General features: G+C 56.5%; 2 protein-coding genes across 2 annotated transcripts; both read left to right on the top strand.

Annotated features, from left to right (window-relative positions):
• The first annotated feature begins 531 nt into the window (after positions 1–531).
• FBF1 (Fas binding factor 1) lies at positions 532–14,449 on the top strand. The gene is made up of 30 exons (XM_032199818.1): positions 532–895; positions 1,216–1,243; positions 1,909–1,950; positions 2,253–2,343; positions 2,677–2,737; positions 3,227–3,277; positions 3,434–3,578; positions 4,152–4,232; positions 5,081–5,200; positions 5,761–5,914; positions 6,181–6,314; positions 6,787–6,889; positions 6,985–7,332; positions 7,947–8,030; positions 8,308–8,402; positions 8,588–8,646; positions 8,876–8,920; positions 9,008–9,142; positions 9,376–9,476; positions 9,922–10,128; positions 10,533–10,640; positions 10,767–10,906; positions 11,083–11,201; positions 11,318–11,440; positions 11,778–11,963; positions 12,715–12,891; positions 13,055–13,192; positions 13,292–13,424; positions 13,773–13,879; positions 14,188–14,449. The coding sequence occupies exons 1-30, from the start codon at positions 893–895 to the stop codon at positions 14,269–14,271; spliced, it is 3,402 nt and encodes a 1,133-aa protein (XP_032055709.1). The 5' UTR covers positions 532–892; the 3' UTR covers positions 14,272–14,449.
• Positions 14,450–14,670: 221 nt separating this feature from the next.
• On the top strand, positions 14,671–19,142 carry MRPL38 (mitochondrial ribosomal protein L38). The gene is made up of 9 exons (XM_032199962.1): positions 14,671–14,738; positions 14,960–15,139; positions 15,683–15,811; positions 15,886–16,094; positions 16,427–16,499; positions 17,107–17,152; positions 17,474–17,632; positions 18,032–18,168; positions 18,506–19,142. The coding sequence occupies exons 1-9, from the start codon at positions 14,681–14,683 to the stop codon at positions 18,640–18,642; spliced, it is 1,128 nt and encodes a 375-aa protein (XP_032055853.1). The 5' UTR covers positions 14,671–14,680; the 3' UTR covers positions 18,643–19,142.
• Positions 19,143–21,020: the final 1,878 nt, after the last annotated feature.

The raw sequence follows: 21,020 nt of genomic DNA, 5'->3' as shown, positions 1-21,020 counted from the left end.
CCTGTATTTTCCTTCTGCTAAGCCTGAAGGCAGTGGCTGCCACTCTTAGGTGGTGTGAGGTCTGTGCTCTTGAAACAACCTCAAACAGCGCTGCCTGAGGCGATTCTCCAGCAACCCAGCCCCCTCCATCGGCCAGCTTCTAACTGGGGGGGGGTTGAACCGCTTCCTGAGCGCCTGGAAGGGGGACTGCAGGTAGGAGACTGTCCCTTTTCAGCAGCCAAGCGCTGGCAGGACCGCAGCGGGGCTGCAGATTTGCACCCTCCCTGCCCCATCGCGCTGCCTCCCGCCCCTCCAAGCGGGGGGGGGGGGTCCTCAACCGCCCTGCCCCGGATACTGGGGGCTACTGGGAGCTGCCGGGAGCTGCTGGGAGCTGTAGTTCGCTGCCTGAGCCCGGCGGAGACTTCGCTTCCCAGCGCCCCGTGAGGGGAAGGCCTGGACCGGGGCCTGCGGCCTCCCCCGGCCTGAGGCGGGCGGCGCGGGGCGGGCCCGGGGCTGGGGACGCTGAGGGGCGGGCGGGCAGCGGCTGCCCCGGCCCCGGGGGGCACGGAGGTGGCTGAGGGGGGTCCCCGTGTGAGACCTGCCGGCTCCCCTTGTCCCGCTCACGCTGTTTTTTCCGTTTTTTAATTGAACTCGCATTAAGCCTTGTTTTGCGTGGCTTCGAGAGGTCCGAGCAGCACAGGGGGTGTCTGGCAGGCTGTAGAGGGGACCCAGGCAGGAGAGGGAGGTCTGTTTAACTGAGACACAGCCAGCTGTGAACGCAAACCAAGAAATCTGCCTCTTGCTACAGATAGGAGGTTGGTGTGGAGGTGAGCAGTGGTGTTAGACCCCCTGCGAGGTGCAGCTTGGACGTATAACCAGACCTGTCACAGCAAGGGAAAGCAGAATTTCTGCCATGGTGAGTGTGGTACGGTACAACACAGGCCTGGGAAATCCGTATTCGATGCTCTGGCATCGCTGTGTGGAGGCAGAAGTGGTCCCAGGGACTAGAGGCTTCTGCCCAGCTTGTGTGCTCGCTGGGCTCTCTCAGAAGTTATAAATATCTGCAGTTCCCCAGCATTTCGTGTGCTGTTTCCCAAACAGCATGGGCAGGAGGAGGGCTTCGTTACTGCTTAAGGGGTTCTCTGGAGAACCTGCCAATGGCTTTAGTGTGTTTTGGGGAAAATCCAGGTCAGATCTGCTTCATTTTGTAACAAGGGAATTTGTCTTTCTCCATAGGCTACAAAATCCAAGAAAAGTTTAAGAGGTATGTACGCATTTGTGTTCTCCTTTCACTGTCTGTAGGTGCTTTGATCTGCTAGGAATACGTGGAACAGAGCAGATGGGGGACACTAGGATCAGGCAGCAGTCGTGGCTACTGAAATAACTTATGATCCATGCCTGAAGGCTACTGCTCAGGGTATTATACTCTTCCTGAACCAACGATGCTCACCTGCCTCTCAGATTGAGTGGATTGGTTTATTGTGATCATAAATTCCCTCTCTTGGAAACTTTCCCAGGTCCAGAGAACATAAGCATTTACTTTAGTTCTTCCCACAGCTGTTCCCCAAGGCCTTGTTTAGAGGCCTCCTGCAGCCTTGAATACTGTGATGCTTTTGAGTTGCCCAGAGGCTCACAGATTAAGTGCTGCTTGTGGCCAGTGACTAGCTGAATGGAAAGCAGCTGGTATGCTTGATATAGAAAAAATAGCATTTTGGGCTAACTGAAGCTAAATCATACATGTATAAAATATTGGACCGAGTCATGGTCCTGGCAGTTCCCTCTAGGCTGGCAAGGAGGGCCTGATGATGCTTGAAATCAAGCCTTTATTCTGGGGGATTTCAGAAGAGCAAGCCTACTGAAATAGGGAGCTTTTCTACACCTGCTTGGTGAGCCCACCTGCCTCAGCTCCTGTAATTTGTCTCATTCTAGGCTCCATCGATGACGTGTTGGGTGACCTCCTGGGATACGATGGTAAAGTGCATCTTCTCTGCAGGTGGAAGGGTGGCATCCTCATCCTGTTCCTTCCTGGGAACAGGAGGTGGTGGTGCAGGAGCCACTGCTCTCCAAGGGAGCTCCAGTTGTGAGGGGGGATGAAGCAGGGAGCAGAGCTGAGTGCAGCTTCCCAGAGGCCATTGAACAGGGTTGGACATCGGCTTGGGGAGCGCAGAGTGAAGCATATCCATTTCAAAGCCTCTTGTCCCATTAGGAAACAGCAATTTCCCCTTTGGAGTGCCTGTGTCTGTCACCCTAATCTCTCCCTGTCTTATTTCCAGACGAAGTCCCTGTTAAATCTGCTAAATCTTCCCAGCCAGCCATTGTCAGCAGTGGGAGAGCCCGGGGCACCAGCTTGCAGGCCAGCAAGAAGTGAGTACCTTCCAAACACAGCCTCTCCCATTTGCAGAGCTCTCTGCACTCCCCACGTCCTTCTGACCTGCCCTGTCCTTGTCTCCTCTGCCTCACTCCCTGCCCCAGTAGCAATTACATGAGAAGGAGTTATCTGTGATGGCTTTGAGAGCTGGGAACGCAGAGCCTGAAGCTTTCCAGCAAGAGCTGAGTACCCCCAGGCCTGTAAATATCTATTACAGCAGTTTTTTGCTTAAACATAGCAGTCCCAGCACTACTACTTCATTCCTAGTGCTGTTTTTAGCCTTTTTCCCCAGCTCACATGTGCTGCTAACCCCTAGGCTTGTGTCACAGGTCCTTTCTGGAGGATGATTTCTTCAGCAAACTCCCTGCAGAGGATGTGGAAGCTGCAGAGGTGAGCCCCAGATTTTGAGAGACTGGGTATCCTGAGAGCTGGAGGTGAGCTGGGCTGAATTTGGCCCTAGCATTGCTCCGTCCAAGTCAGCAGTGGGATATCAGGGAGGAACCTTGAAGTTTGGCTGAAGAGGTGACCCCTCTGCAGGGTGGGGAAGATGGGGCAGGGGAGTGGGTGGATGATGAGCTTACAGATACCCTGGATGAGGTGAACCCTAACCCAAAGCAACGTTCCTGACATTTCTCCCAGGGACAGCAGGATGTGAGCAAAGGACTCAAGGCACAGGGGGTTTCCAGTAAGGAATGCACCAGGAGGAATTAAGCATGTTTTCTCATAAAATGAGGAGAACCAGGGTTCTGAGTGCTGGAGCACTTTACCCAGGTCTCTGGTAGATGCAGATGATGGGGGTCCTGAACACCAGGCTGTTTCTTCTGGGGTGAGGAGTTTCTGAAGCCTGTCTGTCTGATCTCTCCCCTCTGTGGCATGCAGGGATCCAGTGTCTCCGATGCAGACCCACAAGCTGTGCTGCAAACCCTGAAGGTAAGTGCACAAGTACCCATCAAAGTACCCATCATCTCAGCCCCACGTGTCACAGCCTCCAGCACCAGCTGTCCTGCTCATTTCCCTGAGGCACGGTCCTTGTGATGGCCTGGCAATCACTCACCCGGCTGCCATTCTCACCCTGTTGCTTTCCAGGACATGGATGACATGGAAGCTGATCTCCTGGGAATATCAAAACCCAGTTCTGGGCCAGGGAAGGCAGCCACAAAAGGCCCTGGGAAATGTGACTCCTCGGAAGGAGCAGTAAAAACTTCAGGGAAGGTGCCAGCTCCTGAGAAAGGTATAAAGGGAAGCTCTGCTCTTCTTTTCACACCCTGATTGCAAATAAATAAGGGGTATTTAGATGCTAGATAGTGAATAAAAAGTTTATTTGTTCCCCAAATTCCTTTCTTCTGGTTCCTTTTGGGGCTGTCACAGACAGAGCATTACTCTGTCTGTGTGTTGTCCCTTGGGAGATCCCTGTCCCAGCCTCTTGTCGTGCTGTGATAACATCACTACACCAGCAGTGACGACAGCCATGCTGCAGCTGCCTGCCAAAGGCTCCCTGTGGAGTGGCTCCCTGGTGTCTTGCAAAGTGTTTCTGGTGGGATCTGCTTGATCAGCCTGGAAGGAGAGCCAGAGGGGTTGCATTTAAGATACACCGGTCCTCAAACTGTCCTCTTTCCAAGGCACTTTTCTTCTTTTCTGCAAGGAGACTCCTCTAGAGATGTTCCCGCCCCACAGGGTCACAGGGCCACTGTCTGTCACAACATGTGCTTTTAGGGGGCTGCTGCAAGAAGTGACCTTCAGCTGGGATAGGGCAGGGGCACCTGTATCTGCACTGCCCTGAGTGAGCTGTGGTCTCTCTTTCTAGGAGAGGCTGCACCTGTGACGGAAAAGAAGCCACTCTCATCCCCACCTGCTTCCCGACCGTATAAGAAATTTAACTTTGAAGGTAGGATCTCGCTTCACTTCACCTCACAGGTGCCTGGCGACAACTGAGAACCCTGTCCTTGCCTTTTGCCCATAGCTGGCCTCTGCTGTAAAGTGGAGGCTTGGCTGATTAATGAGATACAGAGCCCTTCACTCCTATGATTCTGCTGCAGATCTAATTCTGCAAAAGTGACTAGAGGAAAAAAAAAAAATACAGTGCTAGTCTCTGCTGCTGGAGTTCCCATCTGTACGGTGGGAACGAGAGCACTTTTAGGCCTTCTCCAGGACTGGAAAGTGATTCCTGAGGGCATCTCTTTGCAATTGTGTTTTCCTGTGTGCTTTGCTGTTTAGTGACTGTCTGTTACACTCAGACACCCTTGTATCAGAGAGGGATTCCATCCAGCTTCCAAAAGATGAGGCTGGAGAAGAGGTTTCCTGGTACAGATGAGATCTGATTGTCCAAGTCAGATCTTGGTTAAAACACAGTTAAAATCACTAAGCCCAGTGGGCTTTAGGTGAAGCTGATGGGAGGGCTTTCTTCTCCTTTTTTTCTTTGCCTCAACAGTGTCCGAGTGTTCAAGCACCCGCAGCTTGGGTTATTTTCTTCTAGGAGAAAGAAAACATGGAAAAAATGAACAGAAATAGAGTCACTGAATGTTTAAAATTCAGGGATACTCTTATCATATCCCTGCAGAATCTGCAGTTGTGGCTTTGGGCAAAACTGGTCTCTTGTCCCATGTGCTCCTGGTGGGGTTAGTGCATGGCTTGATGCAGAATTGTTCTTCTAAGTAGCAATGAGTTTGTTATTTTTTGTTTGTTTCCTTTTGCTGTTATTACTCTCCTTTCCTGACCCTACGGGGTAATTCCCAGATTTAGACGATCCTTTAGCTGGGCTGTTATCTGATGAGGAGCAGGATGCTCCCAAGAAACCAGCTCCAAGAGGCTGTGAAAGTGTCCCTGAGAAAAAAACAGAACCGAGCAAAGACAAAGGTAAGTAGGCATGCTCAACACATCCTTTTTGTATCCAAATCAGCAACCTGGACTGGTTTGTGTGAGGTCCAAACTGATAAAATTGAAGGCCACCTAGTCCCATCTGGTGTTAACCAGCATGGTCAGTTATAGAGCAGCTTTGTGGTGGGGTTAGTTGTAGTACAGCTCACCGAGGGCTTGATATTTCCAGTGTGCCATAGGTTACAGCACTGGCCTTTCCTTTCTGGGAACAGAGGTTCAGATCTTACACACGGCCTCATTCAACCTGTGTCGTGCCTTGCCAACTGAGAACAAGTTTACTGGGTCAGAGTTGAGGTGGCTGTGAGCACTGCCACCCAAGCCAAAGCCTGTTCAGGGCACCTCTGGGTTGGATCCAGGCGTACGGTGGCTGTGTTTAGTTGTCATCCCTCTTGTTCCTGCAGTAGGGATGTTAATGGATCTGATAGTCCCCTAGAATCCCTCTGCACCCCAATAAATCTGCTCTCATTTCCTGTATTTTCCATGTTTTTGTTTTTTTAAACCCTGATCAAACTTTCTTCTGTCTGTGATCCCACCCCCAGAGCCACCCCCACCCCAGACACCCCTTCACACGGCAGCCCCGGTGCGGAGGAGGGAGGAGCTCACGTTTGAAGATGATGGTGATGACCTGATGGATGCGCTGGGATTTGGTAACAGCCCAAAAGGAGACCAGAAGCAGGGAAAGAAGGCAGAAGAGTAAGGAGACATTCGTGGGCAATGAAAATACAGTGGGAGTAAAGCTGGGGACAGCTTGGATGTGAGATGGTGCCTCCACGCTCAGTGGCAGCTGCTGAAAGGCGGGTGGGGAATGCTGCAGCACTTCAAAGCTTCTGCCCTTGGGTCCCAGAACGGAGCAGGAGCAGCCTCATTTCAGACAAGAGTCAGGACGCCCTGGCAAGGTTGTGTATTCTGGAATGGCCCTGCCTCTTGAAGAAACCCATCTGCTGCTCTGTCCTTAACAGGGAGGAGGTGCGTCCAGCCCGCTCCAAGCTGGATGAGTTACTGGGAAGAGGCTCCGTCGCCAAAATCCTGGAGCGGCCGGGCACGGGAGAGAGCAAGGAGTTCAAACTGGATAAGAAGTACCAAAAGCAGGCAGGTGAGCACAGCCAGGGATGCTGGGATGGTCCAAAGAGGTGATGGTGTTGGCTCGGGATAGCAAGATGGATTTCTAATGCCCTTGCAGGGCAAGCACCCTTTTTGCAGTGGTGAGTAGGGTTACTAATGAGCTTTCTGTCAGCCCCACGGGGAAGGTGGCTAATGTAAAATGTTAATGTGGCCTGGAGGCAGACTGAGAGCGTTTGCACAGTTGCTGCAGCTCAGGTGATGATTGGTAATCTACTGAGTAACTCAGTCACGTTTGGGTGTGGGCTGATTCCTAATAAAGATCCTTTTCCCAGCCGCAGTGGGAAGCGTGCTGCTCGCAGGTTTCTGGGGAGGATGTTTCCAGCGGTGTTTTCCCAGAGGCAGCGATCCCAGTGGGAATTGCAGGGGAGGAGGAGGAGGTGGGCTGGTGTCTTTGCAGCTGGCTGCTCCTCTGGGCACTGACTCAAGCCTGCTTGTCTGAACAGAGAAGGAAGAGGGCTGGGACGAGGAGGAATTTCTCTTTGGAGCCTACCAGCCCACGGTGGCCTCCACGCCCGAGGGCCGGCCGTCAAGGAGGCAGTCTGTGAGGTATTGTGCTCCAGGTGCTTCTGTAGCTCCAACTCCCAGCCATGTGGGCAGGGTCCCCTTGCAGGCAGGCATGCAGCTCCATCTCCTTACGGCAGGTTTTCAGCTGAGAACCTCAGTGAACCGAAACCGGACTCACGCTCCAAAGCTCCTGCAGCCAGCCCCGTGCGGGCCAGCAGGGCTGGGGGTGACTGGCTGGGCCTGAAGGATGAGGATTTTATGGATTCGGAGCCACCATCTCCAGCTAAGGCCAGTCCTGTGCTGAGCTCCCGCCAGCTCCCGGCCACGGAGGGAGAAGCCCCTAAACCCACCTGTGGGGAAGAGGAGAACTGGCTGAGTGCTGCTTTGTCTCGCAAGAAAGCCCAAGTGCAGGCAAAGGCCCAGGAGAGAAGTGCTGCACCCCTGGAGACCCCAAGCAAAAAAACAGACCCCCACCCTCCCTCCAGGTAAGGGCATGATCAGCGTCTCCTGTTTGTTCCATGCGTTGCTGCTCCAGCAGGACCTCAGAAAGCCTTGGCTTGGATTTAAGGAATTAATTTTAAGCACTTTCTCATCTCAGGTTGGGGTAATAACGCAAGGTCCCAGTGATCCAGGCCGCAGCCTATCCCATCTCTGGGCCCTTCTTTTTCCAGATGCAGCCAAGATTTCACGTGCTGCCCTGGGTTCTTTGGAGCTGCCCTGGATCAGCGCATCCCCAGGGCCCACCCTGTGCTCCTTGTTCCTCCCTTCACTCCTCTTAGTTCCAGGCAAACCACCTCCTCCAGTTGGGGTTTTGCATGGATTTAGACTTGTGCCATTCAAGTGGGACACCGAGGCACTGTGCAGACAAACAGATGTGTTCTGGGCAGGGATGTGCTGCCCAGGGGAAGCGGTTGGATGTGGTGAGGAGGAATACAGATGATAGAGATTTCGGGGCATCTTTGCTCTACCTGCCACCAAAAGGCTGAATCCTGCCACAGCTGGGTGGGGCGGAGGCCTTCACCTGTGAAGCACTGGGGAAAAGGATCTTGGTTTTCATAATCTGCTCGGTTCTGCCACATATGATGCTTTTTGCTTGCAGCCAGCCAACCACCACCGCAGGAGCACCCCCACCAACGCAGGCAGCTGCCCTGCAGGACAAGGCAGCGAGCACAGACAGCTCTGGGTGAGGCTTCCTTCGCATTTCGGGCATCCTGAGAGAGGTGGCCTGCAGAAAGCAGCCAAGGGAGATGGGGGAAAGGGGAGAGGCGGTGGCCAGCAGTGGTCAGTTTGGTCTGAGTCCCCTGTAACAGGGAGGGAAGGCAGCTCTGAAGGACCTTTGGCTGGTTATTTGCTCACAGTGGAACAGCCAAGCTTTAAACTTCAAAAAATAACACCCGTGCACTTTTTCCCCGAGCTGTGACACTGCTGTGCATCATTCCCACGTGTCTGTGTCCATGCAGGCACCCGGTCCCGTGGCTCAGCACTGCAACACAAGCTTCAGCTCACCCGTCAGAGCCTGCAAAGGGAGATTCCACAGGAGATGCCAGCGCCAACGGTGTGTTTCACGTGGTGGCTCAGTTTGGGCAGCAGCCGGATCCAATTTGGGCTGGCTCTGTCCCCAGGGTCAGCTGCTGGAGCAGAGCAGGACCCTTCTCTGCCTGAGAGACTTGGACCCTCATCCTTCTGGAAGGGGATGGATTCCATTGCCGTGTCCAAAAGATGATTTTTTTATCCTTTCAGGCCCTGCAGCAGCATCCCCAGCACCGCAGGAGGTGCTGGGCCCTGCCCCACTTCCTCAGGTGGGTCTGGTGAGACCATACCTAGAGGTGCAGCACCCAAACTCTGCCCCCAGCAAGGAAGAGCCTCGTGTGCTCGTGTCTGGGTGGGGGCTGCTACATTTACCTGGGGAGAGGAGACCCAGAACACCAACGGGTTTGGGCTGGAGAAGGGTAGAAGAGGAATCATTGGGGATGGATTCACCCCAGAGCCAGGCTTTACCTCCCTGACAGCATCCGTGTGTCTCTGCAGGTTCCCACCCCCAGGGCACCCCTTCAGGCTGCCCCACAGCTGCAGGTGAGGCCAGGTTCTTTCCCTCGGGAACTGATGGCCACACTGCAAAGCTCCTGATCCTAAGGGTCGGTTCTCTCTCTGTCTCCACAGGCTGAGTTCCCAGCCCAAGGCCCCCTGCACGAGAGGAGGCCAGGAGCTCCAGCAGCGCAGGTCTATCAGGATGTGACGGGCTGTCAGGCAACACTGCTCAGCGCCCAGGCCCGTGTGGTGGAGCTGGAGAGCCAGGTGAGCCCCATTGCCTCACCTGGGGGGCACAAATCAAAAAAAATAGTGGTCCTTGGGGGAGCACAAATAACCCCGTGGGAGGAGAGGAGCCGGATCTGCTCCAAATGGCATCGGGATGGCAGGGGAGAGGGGAGAAACCTCCCAGTCCGGGGATGCCTTCAGCTGCCAGGTGGTGCTTTGGGAACTCTGTACCCAGGGCAGCACCAGGACCTTCTCCCCTGGGTGCCCCCCAGGTCCGGATGCTGGAGCTGGAGCGGACGCAGCACAAAATGTTGCTGGAGAGTCTCAAGCAGCGGCACCAGGAGGACCTGGATCTCCTTGAGAGAGCACACAGGTACCGGGCTCTCGCCCACAGCTGTCCCCCGTGTTGTGACCTTGTCTATAGCTCTGTCCTCTTTCCTTGCTGTGGGAGGGCTGGGCTGCTTCCCAAATCTGTCCCGAGGTGGGCAAGCACAGAGCCACATCAGTTTTGGCCAGGTGGGGACCCGCAGGTGAGCCAAGGTGAGGGTCTGCACTCACCAGCCCTGTCCTGTGGGTGACAGGAGGGACCAGTCCCACTGCCAGCATGTCCCCAGCCAGCGCACCTCACTGGCTGGGAGTGGGAGAGTTCAGGGCTCAGACCAGAGCAAGCAAAGTGCCCCGTGCCTCAGTTTCCCTGCACGCAGTGACACCAATCCGCTCACTAAATCCCCACGTGCGCTTCGGGTGGAGAGCACCAGGTAACGCCACGAGAGCAGCATTTCTTCCTCACCCTGACCCCCGTCTGGGTGTCCGGGCAGGAGCCAGATGAAGGTGGTGGAGGAGACTTACGGGCAGCGAGAGGAGAGGCTGCGGCGGGAGAAGGAGCAGCTGGCAGCTCAGCTGCTGTCGCAGAGCCAGGACGCAGAGCGGGCCCGGGCAGAGCTGGTGGCACAGCACCAGCAGCGTGTGGCCACGCTGGAGCAGCAGAGTGCACGGGAGCTGGAGCGGCTGCGAGAGCTGCAGAGGTGAGCGTGGCGCGCACACGGTGCTAGTCCAGTCTTCCTCTGTCTGGGGAATGGTTTGGGGACACAGTGAAAGGGAAAATCTGGCTCCAGAAGCGCTGGGTTGGGGGCAGCTTGGTGGCCTTGGGAATGGGATTTGCTTCATGGATGGGCAGAGGGAGATCTGGCAGTAGGTATCATTTCAGAGTGAAAAGCAGTGTATTTTGAAAGGAGAATCTAGCATTTTGTCTTCCCCAAACCCGTTTTATTCAGGTCCCTAAGTCACTGTTGTCTACACAGTTTATGAGAGAACAGTTTTCAGCAAAGTAACCCGCGACCCCCAGATGTAGCCCATCCCAGCTGTGCCCACCACAGGGAGCAGCAGTTTGCAGCAGCCCCTCACGGGCTCCTTCCTCCGTGCCCTGCAGGTCGTCTGTCCAGGAGATGCGCAAAGACCACGAAGAGCAGCTCCAGCGGCTGAAGCGGCTGAAAGACCAGGAGATCGACGCGGTGACCAGCGCCACTTCGCACACCAGGTACCGATCCCCGCTGTCACAGCCCCCCGCCGAGCCCTGGCCGCTCAGTTCCCTGCCCTACAGCCACAAAAGCCCTTCTCCACCGGGGTGCCATGAAGCGTGTCCCACAGGCGCTCCTCTCCGCAGGTCTCTGAACGGTGTCATTGAGCAGATGGAGAAGTTCTCCAGCGACCTGCATAACCTCTCGCACAAGGTGGAGGCCACGCACCACACCACCTCCCAGGAGCTGGCCATGGGGGCGCGGCAGCGGGACGAGCAGCTCAGGGGTAGGGCTGCCCTTCTCCTGGGCTGAAACGGCTGCGGGGTCCCCCCAGAAAATGGGGAGTGTTGTCCTGACTCAGCCAGAGGGTGGGAGCCCCGGCTGGCAAAGCTCTGCCTGCCTTGGCCGTTGGACACCTCAGCTCACAGCGCTGCTGCTGCCTGTCCTGCTGCCTGTCCGCAGTGCTCCAGGACAGGCTGTCGCAGCAGCAGAGGGACATGGAGGAGGAGCGGAGCCGACTCCAGGAGGTGATCGCCAAAATGGAGGCCAGGCTGAGCGAGCAGACTCGGCTGCTGGAGCAGGTGAGCGCGTGTCGTGCCCTCTGGGTACGGGGAGGATGGAGGATGCCTCTCCCGTTGGAGACCCTTGGTTTTGGAGCCTGTGAGTGGCACCTGTCTCTCCCCTGTGCCTGGACCAGGAGCGGTGGAGGGCGACAGCAGAGCAATCCAAGGTGGAATCGCTGCAGCACTCGCTGGAGGAGCAGCGGCGAGTGATGACCCAGCAGCTCTCCATGGAGCGAGCGGAGCTGGAGAGGGCGAAGGTGAGATGGGGCAGGCATCTCCGGGTGTTTTTCACATCTCACGAGTCTGCCTGGGGCTGCACCGTGGTGTGGTGGATGAAAGAGACGGGTGCTTGGCTGAAGCACCCCTCCACCTCCTCCATCCCACTCTCGGTCTCGCAGTGAATCTCAGTCAGAACAACGGCCTGGCATGTGGATACGAGGGGCCAGAGCTCTGTGCAGGGTTCACACCGAGCACCCTGGATTGGACCAGCCTGTAGATATTACATGGAATTTATCTGCAGGGATGGGTTAAAGGAGAAAATCCTGTGGCTGGGGGACTTAGTGCTGTCTCTCTGCCTCTTCTGATGCTCTCCAGAGCGCTTTGCTGGAGGAGCAGAAGTCGGTGATGCAGAAGTGCTCAGAGGAGCGCCGGAAGCTGGCAGTGGAGTGGGCCGAATTCCACACCCAGCAGCAGCTGAGCAAGGAGCGGATGGAGCGCGATATAGACCGAGCCCTGCAGATGGACTCCCAGAGAGAGGGCACCATCATGAGCCTGGCCAAGGTACGGCCCCAGAGCCCCTTCCCGTGGCACCCAGCGCTGCCTGGCAGGCAGCTGGGCTCCCCCACGGGGTCACGGGGAAAGGTTCAGAGCTTGCTTCTCGTGTTTAGGATGGAGGGGATGGAGGCATCCCACTGGGTCTGGTGGTGAGAATCGGGCTCTTCCAGGGGCAGCTCTTGCCAGCTGGTTGTAGGTGTCAATGCAGATTGACATTGGTCCCATCTGCCTCTCCCCTTTGCCTGGGAGGACTTTGGGGCAGCCAGACCAGGCTCCTCTGCTGTAAGATCCAAGTCGGGTGAGAGGAGGCAGCTGTGATGGGTTAAGCCAAGCCTCACCGTGCCATGGGGATGCGTCCAGAGCCAGTTCTGCTCCCTCCTGGGGCTGTTCAGAGGGGATGCGCAGGGTGTGCCAGAGCTGTGTTTCTAATGGCTACCACTGCGGTGGTAAATAACCATGGAGCTGGATAATTCTCCTGCTGACAAACTGACATGCCTTGAGCGTGTTTTAGGGTGTGCGACATGGTGAGGGGCTCCTTCCTTTCCAGGGAAGGAGTGTGTGTGTGTGTACACAATCCCAGCTCCTTGGTCCCCATGGGTGGATGGATGAGGGCACTGTTTGGCGTTGCTCTGCACCCCAGGCCTGGTGCACACAAGTTGTTTAACAGGGGCAGATCTCTCCTGTCATTCAGAAAGACAGGGAAAAAGTGTCCAGGACAGGTCTGGTAACACATCGGTTGCCCCCACGCCCATCCCAGGAGCAGGCAGAGCTGAAGATACGGGGCCGTGAGCTGAAGGCCAGGGAGGAGCAGCTGGCGAGGGACAGGGAGCTGCTGGACGAGGCCTGGCACGAGCTGAGGCTGGAGAAGGAGAAGGTGAAAGGGGCTGCGCTGCGCATCCGGCAGCGGGAGGAGGAGATCAAAAGCATGAACAAGGTCAGTGGAGCCCCTGAGCTGCATTGCACAGCTGCACACGGGCTGGCAGCAAAGCTGGGGCATCACACCCCTCCTGAGGCCGTGCATCCTACTCCTGTCCTGGGAGGGGAATGAGGGGATGCCCAAAGCAAGGAGCCCTGTCCCCATCCTCTGTTCTTTGCAGCTCTCATCCCAGAAGTACGAGGAAGGGGAGCAAGCCCTGCGGGAGGCGTGCAGGCTGGAATCCGAGCACCAGACCCGGCTGCAGCTCATGCAGCAGCACCTGGAGCAGCTGAAGCAGCAGGAACAGCAGCTGCAGCAGGTAACTCCTCATCACCTTCCCTTTTCGGACTGGGGCTGCCATCCCCAGGGCCTGAACCTTGCCACCGACCTCTCTCCTTTTCTCCTGGGGCTGGGGCAGGAGCGGCTGAGCATGGCTCACCAGAGGAGGCAGCTCGAGCAGCTGCGCGAGGAGCTGCCCAGCAACCCCACGCTGCTGCTGCCCACAGACCAGGACCTCGGTGCCCCCACCAAGGGCCTCTCCGGCGTGCTGAGTAAGGCTGACGGGAGGGGCAGCTGCGCTTTTATTTCACATCTCGGGAGTCTTGGGGTGCTCCTGGGGGCTGTTTAGCTCCCCTTCATTTGAACATCAGATCAGGTTTGGTGTTGCCCCCCCGTATCCTCTGAAGGAGCTCAGTTGAGCTCTGTGAGCCAGGGCAATGCCAAGAGGGAGCAGAAGGGGTCGGGAAGGGAGAGGCGGGTGGGCTAAAGCCCATTTGTGCTCAGAGATTGAGGACGACTCCACTACGGGGACATTCAGGCAGCAAAAAAGGGATGCTTCATTGCCTCCATTTGTCTTTCTCTAATGGCAATGGGGCTGCACCCTCGGGCTCTCATTGCAGGCTTTCCACCTCCTGCTCAGACATTCCCCGGGCACAGGAGTGCAGGCACAGTCGGCCCCGCGGAGCTCTACGCCAAACTGCTGCTGCTGAAGCACAGGGCCCAGCAGGTGAGCGGGCTGGAAGGGGCTTCAAGCCAGCTGGCAGGGAGCAGGGCTGGGTGACGCCACAGGACGAGTGGCTCTAAAATCATCGCTGGGCTGGGCTGGGAGGGCTCATAGAAGCCGTGGGCACCCAGAGGAGCGATCCCAGAAGTGGATCCTTGCTTCTTGTTTCGCGTTCCTCCATAGCACCCCTGGCTCGGCGGTGTTTCTCCCTTCACCCCATCCCTGCCGGCTCTCCCACACTGTGGTTTTGTGATGTCCTCCCCTCCTGCCAGCCCCCTGCCAGCTCCTGAGCCTTGCCCCTCTCTCCTCAGGACCGTGATTTCCTGGAGGACGAGCAGTTCTTCCTGCAGACCCTGACGAAAGCACCCTACAACACGTCGCCTCTGTCAGCCTGAGGAGCTGGCTGCATCCCCTCAGCACGCTGCTGAGGGCAGAAAGGGGGGGGCGAGAGAACAAACAATAAATAACACCCGTTTGGGGACATAACGCTGAATTTAATAACAAATTGTTTATGAGCAGAGCCTGAAGCCCTTTCCCACAGCGGGGCAGAGGTCTCCAGCCCTCAGGGTTTTTACTTTTTTGGCTAACGTGAGCTGGGGGAGGGCGGGGGCGATCTGTGGGGCTGGAATCCGGGGGGTGAGGGGGACCCCCAAGGCTGAGGGGAGGTGAAATATTTGGGGTTAGGCACTGCGCGGGGCAGCCCCGTTGCCATGGCAACAGAGGGGGCCTTCGGCGCAGGGTCCCGCGCGGCGCAGCCGTGGTTGCCATGGCAACGGGGCCCTTCCGCTGAGGGCGGCGCGCATCATGGCGGCGCCCTTGCTGAGCGCGGCCCTGCGGGGAGCCCGGGCCTTCGGCACCGCCGGTGAGATGGGGACGGGGACGGGGCTGGGGGCGGCCTCGAGGCCCGGGGTCCCTGGGGGGGACCGTGGGGAGGCCCGGGGGAAGCAGGTCCGGGAGGCGGGGGGGGCAGCGTGCGGCCTGCTCCGAGCCCGGGGCCTCCCTGTGGCCCCTCGGGCCTCCTGCAGCCCTTCCCCTGCAGCCCTTCTCCTGCAGCCCTTCCCCTGAAGCTCTCCCCTTTTCCAGCTGCTCTCTGCAGGCGGGCGGCCCCGCTGGGCCCGATGCCGAACGAGGAGATCGATGTCGGCAAATTGGAGGCGCTGGAGAAATACCGCAGCTTCACCCGGTACTTCAGGCAGGCCGAGAAGGAGGGCAGGAAGGCCCGGTGGTGGAAGACGTACCGGCAGTACGCCAGCCCCGAGCCAGGTACTCGCGGGAAGGGCTCTGTGGCTGAAGGTTGGGGGCGCTGCCTGTTGTTGGGGCCGTGGGTTGGCCCCAAACCCTGGTCTGTAATGATGTGATGAAATGGTTTGGTACGAGGCTGGCCCTTTTGCAGAGCGTGGATATTTTCAGGGAGACAGATAACCGTTTTCTAGAAGGAGAGAGGCTGGACAGAACCTGCCAAAACAGGCAGGATAGATAAGGGATTTCCAGAAACCTCTACAGTATCCAAGAAATAAGACCAGGAAACAGCCCTTTAAACCATATGCAGCAAGTAATGTAGTTGGATTGGTCTGCTGAGGACCCCAGACTTGCTCACCAGGTGGCAAACTCCCGGATCTGGGCATGCAAGGAGCTGGGCAGGGAAGTGTGGAGGTGCAGAGGGAAGACAGAGAGGTGGCAGAATCAAGTGACTGATGGCTGCAGTTTTGTGTCTCTTTCTTCCACTTTCTAAGCATATTGTAGAGCACTTTTTGGGGCGGGTGTTCGGATTTTATACATAAATGTTTTTTTCACCCCTCTTTAAAGAGCCGAAGACTGACATCAGCCTGCCGCGTGGGAAGCTGTTGAAAGTGAAGGAACGTCAGGAAAGAAAAAAGATCCTGAAGCAGAACCACCAAAACGCCGAGATGGAAAGAGCAGCACGGCTCCGGACTGGTCTGTGCCCTGCTGCTCCCCGCCCCAGCTGCTCCCTCTCCCAGCAGCTCCTGCAGTTTTCTCTCTCCCCACAGCACTCATCCCCCTCGACGAGGTCAGAGCAGAGTGGGAGAAGACCAGCGGCCCGTTCCACAAGCAGCGCCTGGCAGAGTATTATGGGATATTCCGTGACTTGTTCCAGAAGGGCACCTTCACCCCCTGGGTTAGCCTGAGAGTGGAGTACAGCCAGGAGGACGAGCACCTCGTGCCGGTGTACTACGGGAACATGGTGACTCCAACAGAGGTGTGTGAGCAACCCTGGCCCCGTGGGGAGCCTGTTTCTTTCTGCCAGGTGCTGCTGGTTGGCATTGTCCATTCTGGGGGGTTCTTTTATGAGGGTATTTCTTCTGGGGTGAAGGAAATAAGGTTTTTGGGTGGGATAAGGACAGAAGTGTGCGATGAGATCAGTCTATCGGCAGGCTGACAGCTCTTAACACTCCTGGGGCTGTCCGGATGGAGCTGGGTTACTCTGACATGACCGTGCCCATGACAAATTCACATTCTCTGGGTTAGAAATCTTGACTTGATTTTAATGGAACCTGCTGTTCAAATGATTTCCATTGTCTTTACGTTTAGGCTTCCAATCCCCCTGAAGTGTCATACGAGGCAGAAAAAGGCTCCCTCTGGACTTTGTTGCTCACAAATCCAGGTGAGTGCAAGGCTCTTAGAAACGTGTTTAAATTGGGTGGTAGCACTCTGCTTTTGCTTAGCTCCTGTTTCTTTTGGCTGTGCAGTCAGAGACGACGTGACAGCTGCTAAGCAGGGGCTGTCCCCTAAGCTCCAGGTGCAGAAAACCACTTCAAAGACTGGAAAGGAATTAGAATTTCCTTACTTTGGGGGACTACACTCTCAAAGAAACCACATGAGTTCTGTTTTCTGAGTATTTCTGTGCCCTTCTGTCAAATGTGAGACAAGAAATAGATGTTGGCAGAACATTGCCTGCACAGGAGGGTTTGTAGCCTCCCCACATCTAGCAGTTGAGAGATGGGACAGTGATGCAACAGGACTTTTGTCATGGTATGGAGCAGGCAGTTCCCTGACTCCACTCATTTGTTTACCCCCAAACTCTCCTCTTCCTTGGCAGCCTGGCGAGGGAGGTAGGTTAGCTGGCACGGGGAAACCAGGGCACAGTGAAGTGAAGCAACCAACCCAACGTCACCCGAGGTGTCCTTTTTGTGAGGATCCGGGCGTTCTCACTTTGGGGTTGATGCAGACGTGGAGTTGTCACTGAGGTGTCTGTGTGTGTGTGTTTGCAGATGGGCATCTGAGAGAGACTGACGCGGAGTACCTCCACTGGCTGGTGTGAGTACAGACAGCAGAGCCGCTTCTTGCAGTTTGGGATTGTTTCTGTGGTCCTCGACTTTCCCTGATGCTCCTGCCGTTAGCTTCTGTAACCCTCTGTTCTGGGTCCTGCTGAAAATGCAGTAGTTGCAGATGTTGCTGCTGCTCGGCATTGAGATCACTGGGTGTGATTTTTTCTTCAGTGGAATCAGCCCCTACTGTCTGTTCGCTTGTCAAACACCAGTGTGGAGCTGAGGGTGACCTGTAACCCTGGATGAAACTGCGGGTCGTAAAGGAGGGGAATGACTGGGTATTTAATGAAATAAATGTGTTTGTGTCCAGGACAAACATCCCAGGCAACGACATCAAGGCGGGCAAGGAGATCTGCCACTACTTGCCCCCCTTTCCTGCCATGGGAACTGGCTACCATCGCTTTGTCTTCCTCCTCTTCAAGCAAGAACGCCCCATAGATTTCAGCGAGGACGTTCGGCCGACGCCGTGGTAATTCAGGCTTCCACTGGGCAGTTTCTCTCTTCCTTTGGCCGAGCTGTTATCGCTTGTTATGACCTCGTGCTTAGTGCTGCTGTAGCAGAGCAATTCCTCCCAGTCTGTGGGGTTGTTCCGAGCTGCTTTGATTTTGTGTGTCACCTGAAGCCCCAATCTCAGCCCTGCAAGCACCACGGGGTCCTGTTGCTTTAAACCAGGCTGTTAAGAAAGCAACTCGCCCTGCCTAGGGCAGAGGTTTATGCAGAGCTGGAGAAGCTCAGAAATTTTCCTTTAGTGATTGCCTTTTGTACATTTATTGTATAGACTCTGGGATGATGTGGGGAAGTTGCTGCCTAGCAGGGTGCCGCAGGAAGCAAGCTTCACCTCACCTCTCGTGCTCGTGTCTCGTTCCAGCCACAGCCTCAAGATGCGAACCTTCAGCACGTTCGACTTCTACAGAAAGCACGAGGACAGCATGACCCCAGCGGGGCTGGCGTTCTTCCAGTGCCAGTGGGACAGCTCCGTGACCTGGGTCTTCCACCAGCTTCTCAGTAAGAAATGCAGCGTGGGGGAGTGCTGCACGGGGCTGCTCAGGGGCCGGGCTGTGCCCCGTACATCACGCACGCCATCGGTGAATGAGCTCTCGCTGTAAGCTCTTGCTTGGTTCTGGCTGTCAGAGCTCCCTTACCTGGTTCTTACTGAGCCATCTTCCTCCACACTAACAGCAGGCTGAGGGAACAGCCTCTACGAGGCCGTTTGGAACGAGCATTTTAAAATAACAGCAAGAAGAGCCTTCACTGGGGCTTGCTTGAGCAGCCCTGGTCTCAGATCTTGTTGGGGGAAGGCCTGGGGTTTGAAGCTGAGGCATTTTGTGTGTTCCCTTTGCAGATATGAGAGAGCCCGTGTTCGAGTTTGTGCGGCCGCCCGTTTACCATCCTCCACAGGTCAAGTTCCCGCGCCACCAGCCTCTGAGGTACCTGGACAGGTACCGGGACACCACGGAGCCCACCTACGGCATTTACTAGCCGCCTCCTGGCCCCGGTGCCCGCTGCAACGCAGGCCCAGCAGGTGGGGCTGCTGCCTTCCCTGCCTTCACACCCTTCTGTGGACCGGAGAAGTCTGCACCTCTAGAGGGAGACAACAAAATCCCGCTCCCTTGGCTGTTCCACTTTGCTGGCAGCGCTGGGAAGCGTGCAGCTGAGGGCAACAGGCAGTCGGTGCTGGCAGCCACATGGGAAAAAGGCTATTTAAGAGCACGATGAAAATAAATCCAGGCTGCAGCCTTGCTACTGGTTCTGTAGCAGAGCTGATGAGGAGCAGAGGCAGAGCAGAGTCCCCCAGAACTGCCCTGCCTGGCTTCTCTGGAAGGATCACGGTTCTCCTTTTGCCTGTTTATGAAAAACCAGGCTAGGCCAACCTGCACCTCCTTCCCTTATTGGTGCTGGGCTTCAGGACTGTGCCAGCTTTTATTTCAGCAGTCCTGTGAAAGAGATGAGTCTGATTAAACACGCGCGGAGCGACGGTGGTGGCGCTGTCCTGTCTTTTTTGGGAAGAGCTCAGTGTGTCAGCCAGCTGCTGGGGAGCTCGGCGGGGCGCAGCAGGGAGGCGCAGCCCTTCCCTTCCCCTGGCCCGGATCTCCTTCCCCTCTCGGGTGCTGTGGGGAGGGAGGAGCGCAACACGCAGGTGGTAAACGTACACGGGAGACATTTGGGAAGATAATCTCTCCTAACAGCTACTCAGGCGGGGGGACCTCAGTCTCCTTCCCCTCAAACAGCCAGCCCACACCAGCTGTGGATAAATGATTAAAGGCAGAGCTGGCAGGGCTGGGGCAGACGTGGTGGCCTGGCACCCTGCCCGTGCTGTACCCCAGCTGCAGACACTGCTTTCTGCTCTGCTTGCTTTTTTCTTTCTTTTTTCCTCTGCTTTCTTTATGCTTTTTTTTTCTGCTTTTCTAGGAGTTGGACCCAATGATGCTTATGGGTCCCTTCCAACTTGGGATATTCTGTTATTCTATGACTGTAGAATAACGCCCTTAGTACAACCCCATTCTCATGTTTTAAATAACCCCACCCAAAAATCAGCGTGTTCCTGCCATTGCAGCTGCCTGTTCCCAGCTCCCAGTAAGTTTATCTGACGTCCCCCTCTTCCTAAACCCCCCCCCAGCAAGCCAAAGAGCTTGTGCAGCAGCGCCCACCTCCTGCCATTGCTCAGGACTGGGTCCTGAAGGGTTTTGGGGTCCGGTTTAAGCGGGGGTGGATGAGCTGGTGGGGTGCAACTGGAAAGCTGGTCTCACGCAGTCCCAGGCAGAAAAAGGTCACGTTGTGCTCCTCTCTCAGTTTTTAACACTTGTCCAGAACTTGATGCAGCCAAAATCAATGTTTTGGAAGCTGCTGCTTGCCTTGGCTGAAGGGGTGCTGTGGGGTGCAGCAAATTGTGACAGACCCCGAGGCCCTGCAGCCTGGGGAGGTGACTCTGAGCTTCCCCCCCGCTACGGAAGGGGCTCTGCCCTGCTGCCGGCAACATCCCTGGCTGCAGCAGGTGAATGCAAAGCCAGGACGTATGCAGAGGTTGCAAAACCTGCAGGTTAAGGCCGACCTGCCCGTGTTTTGCAGGCTGGGAGTGTGCACACAGTGATAAGACACCTGCAAGGGTGAGTAGATAAGGCTGGGACTGGAAGGCTGTAAAAGCTCCTGGCGTTTACTTGTGAAACAGCTGGAAGACACAAAGTGGAAGCATGTGGTGCATGGCAGCGCAGCCGCCTCCAGGCAGCAGACCCCAGCAGCTGTCCGAGCAGGGGCTGATTGCCTGGATGAAATCTCTGTTGTGTTTTGGGGTGCAGACCTGCCAGCCCGCACCCAGGTGGCAAAAGGAGCAGGCCAGGAGTGTCCGGCCCTAAGGAGGGTCGCAGGCGGTGCTGCAGGCGGTGGCACAAGCCGACAGGAGCTGGATGAGATGGAAAGCTGCGAGGCTGGGCTGTGGCGCTGGCTGGCTGCTGGGCTGTGGCACAGCCCTCGTCACCGCAGAGGGAGGGGACAAGGGGCTGCAGCAGCCATGAGGCTGCCGGCGGGGCTGTGCCGAGGTCTCACTGTCAGCCACGACTCCTGCGTTGCTCGGGGACCGGGCTCTGGCAGAGCTGAGGATGCCAGGAAGCTCCTTCCAAAAAAAAAAAGAGTGAAATTAAATACAGAGGAATGTGTATCCATGGGAACACGCTTGCTTCAGATGCTGTTAGCCTCTCTCATGTGTCTCCCCACGCTGTCACCGTGGCACTTTCTCCTCCTGCAGCGCCCTGCTGCTCCCAGGGGGGCACAGGGCAGAGCCCGCGTGGCCGAGGGGCGAGCGGCCACCCACTGGGTGTCCCTTTAAGGGTGCACCTGGCTCGGAGCCCTGACCCGCCTCTGAG

The sequence above is a fragment of the Aythya fuligula genome, chromosome 18, assembly GCF_009819795.1.
Source record: "Aythya fuligula isolate bAytFul2 chromosome 18, bAytFul2.pri, whole genome shotgun sequence".
Classification (NCBI taxonomy): Eukaryota; Metazoa; Chordata; class Aves; order Anseriformes; family Anatidae; genus Aythya; species Aythya fuligula.
Note: the sequence above shows the minus strand (reverse complement) of the source record. Positions and strands in the feature narration are given on the sequence as shown.

Excerpts from the sequence above, each read along its gene's own strand:
- FBF1 (XM_032199818.1), top strand. Across the intron at positions 5,201-5,760 it reads AGAACCGAGCAAAGACAAAG|AGCCACCCCCACCCCAGACA; the intron begins GTAAGTAGGCAT and ends TCCCACCCCCAG. Across the intron at positions 13,425-13,772 it reads GGGCCTCTCCGGCGTGCTGA|GCTTTCCACCTCCTGCTCAG; the intron begins GTAAGGCTGACG and ends CTCTCATTGCAG.
- MRPL38 (XM_032199962.1), top strand. The coding sequence starts at position 14,681 with ATGGCGGCGCCCTTGCTGAGCGCGGCCCTGCGGGGAGCCCGGGCCTTC. Across the intron at positions 15,140-15,682 it reads GTACGCCAGCCCCGAGCCAG|AGCCGAAGACTGACATCAGC; the intron begins GTACTCGCGGGA and ends CCCTCTTTAAAG. Across the intron at positions 15,812-15,885 it reads AGCAGCACGGCTCCGGACTG|CACTCATCCCCCTCGACGAG; the intron begins GTCTGTGCCCTG and ends CTCTCCCCACAG.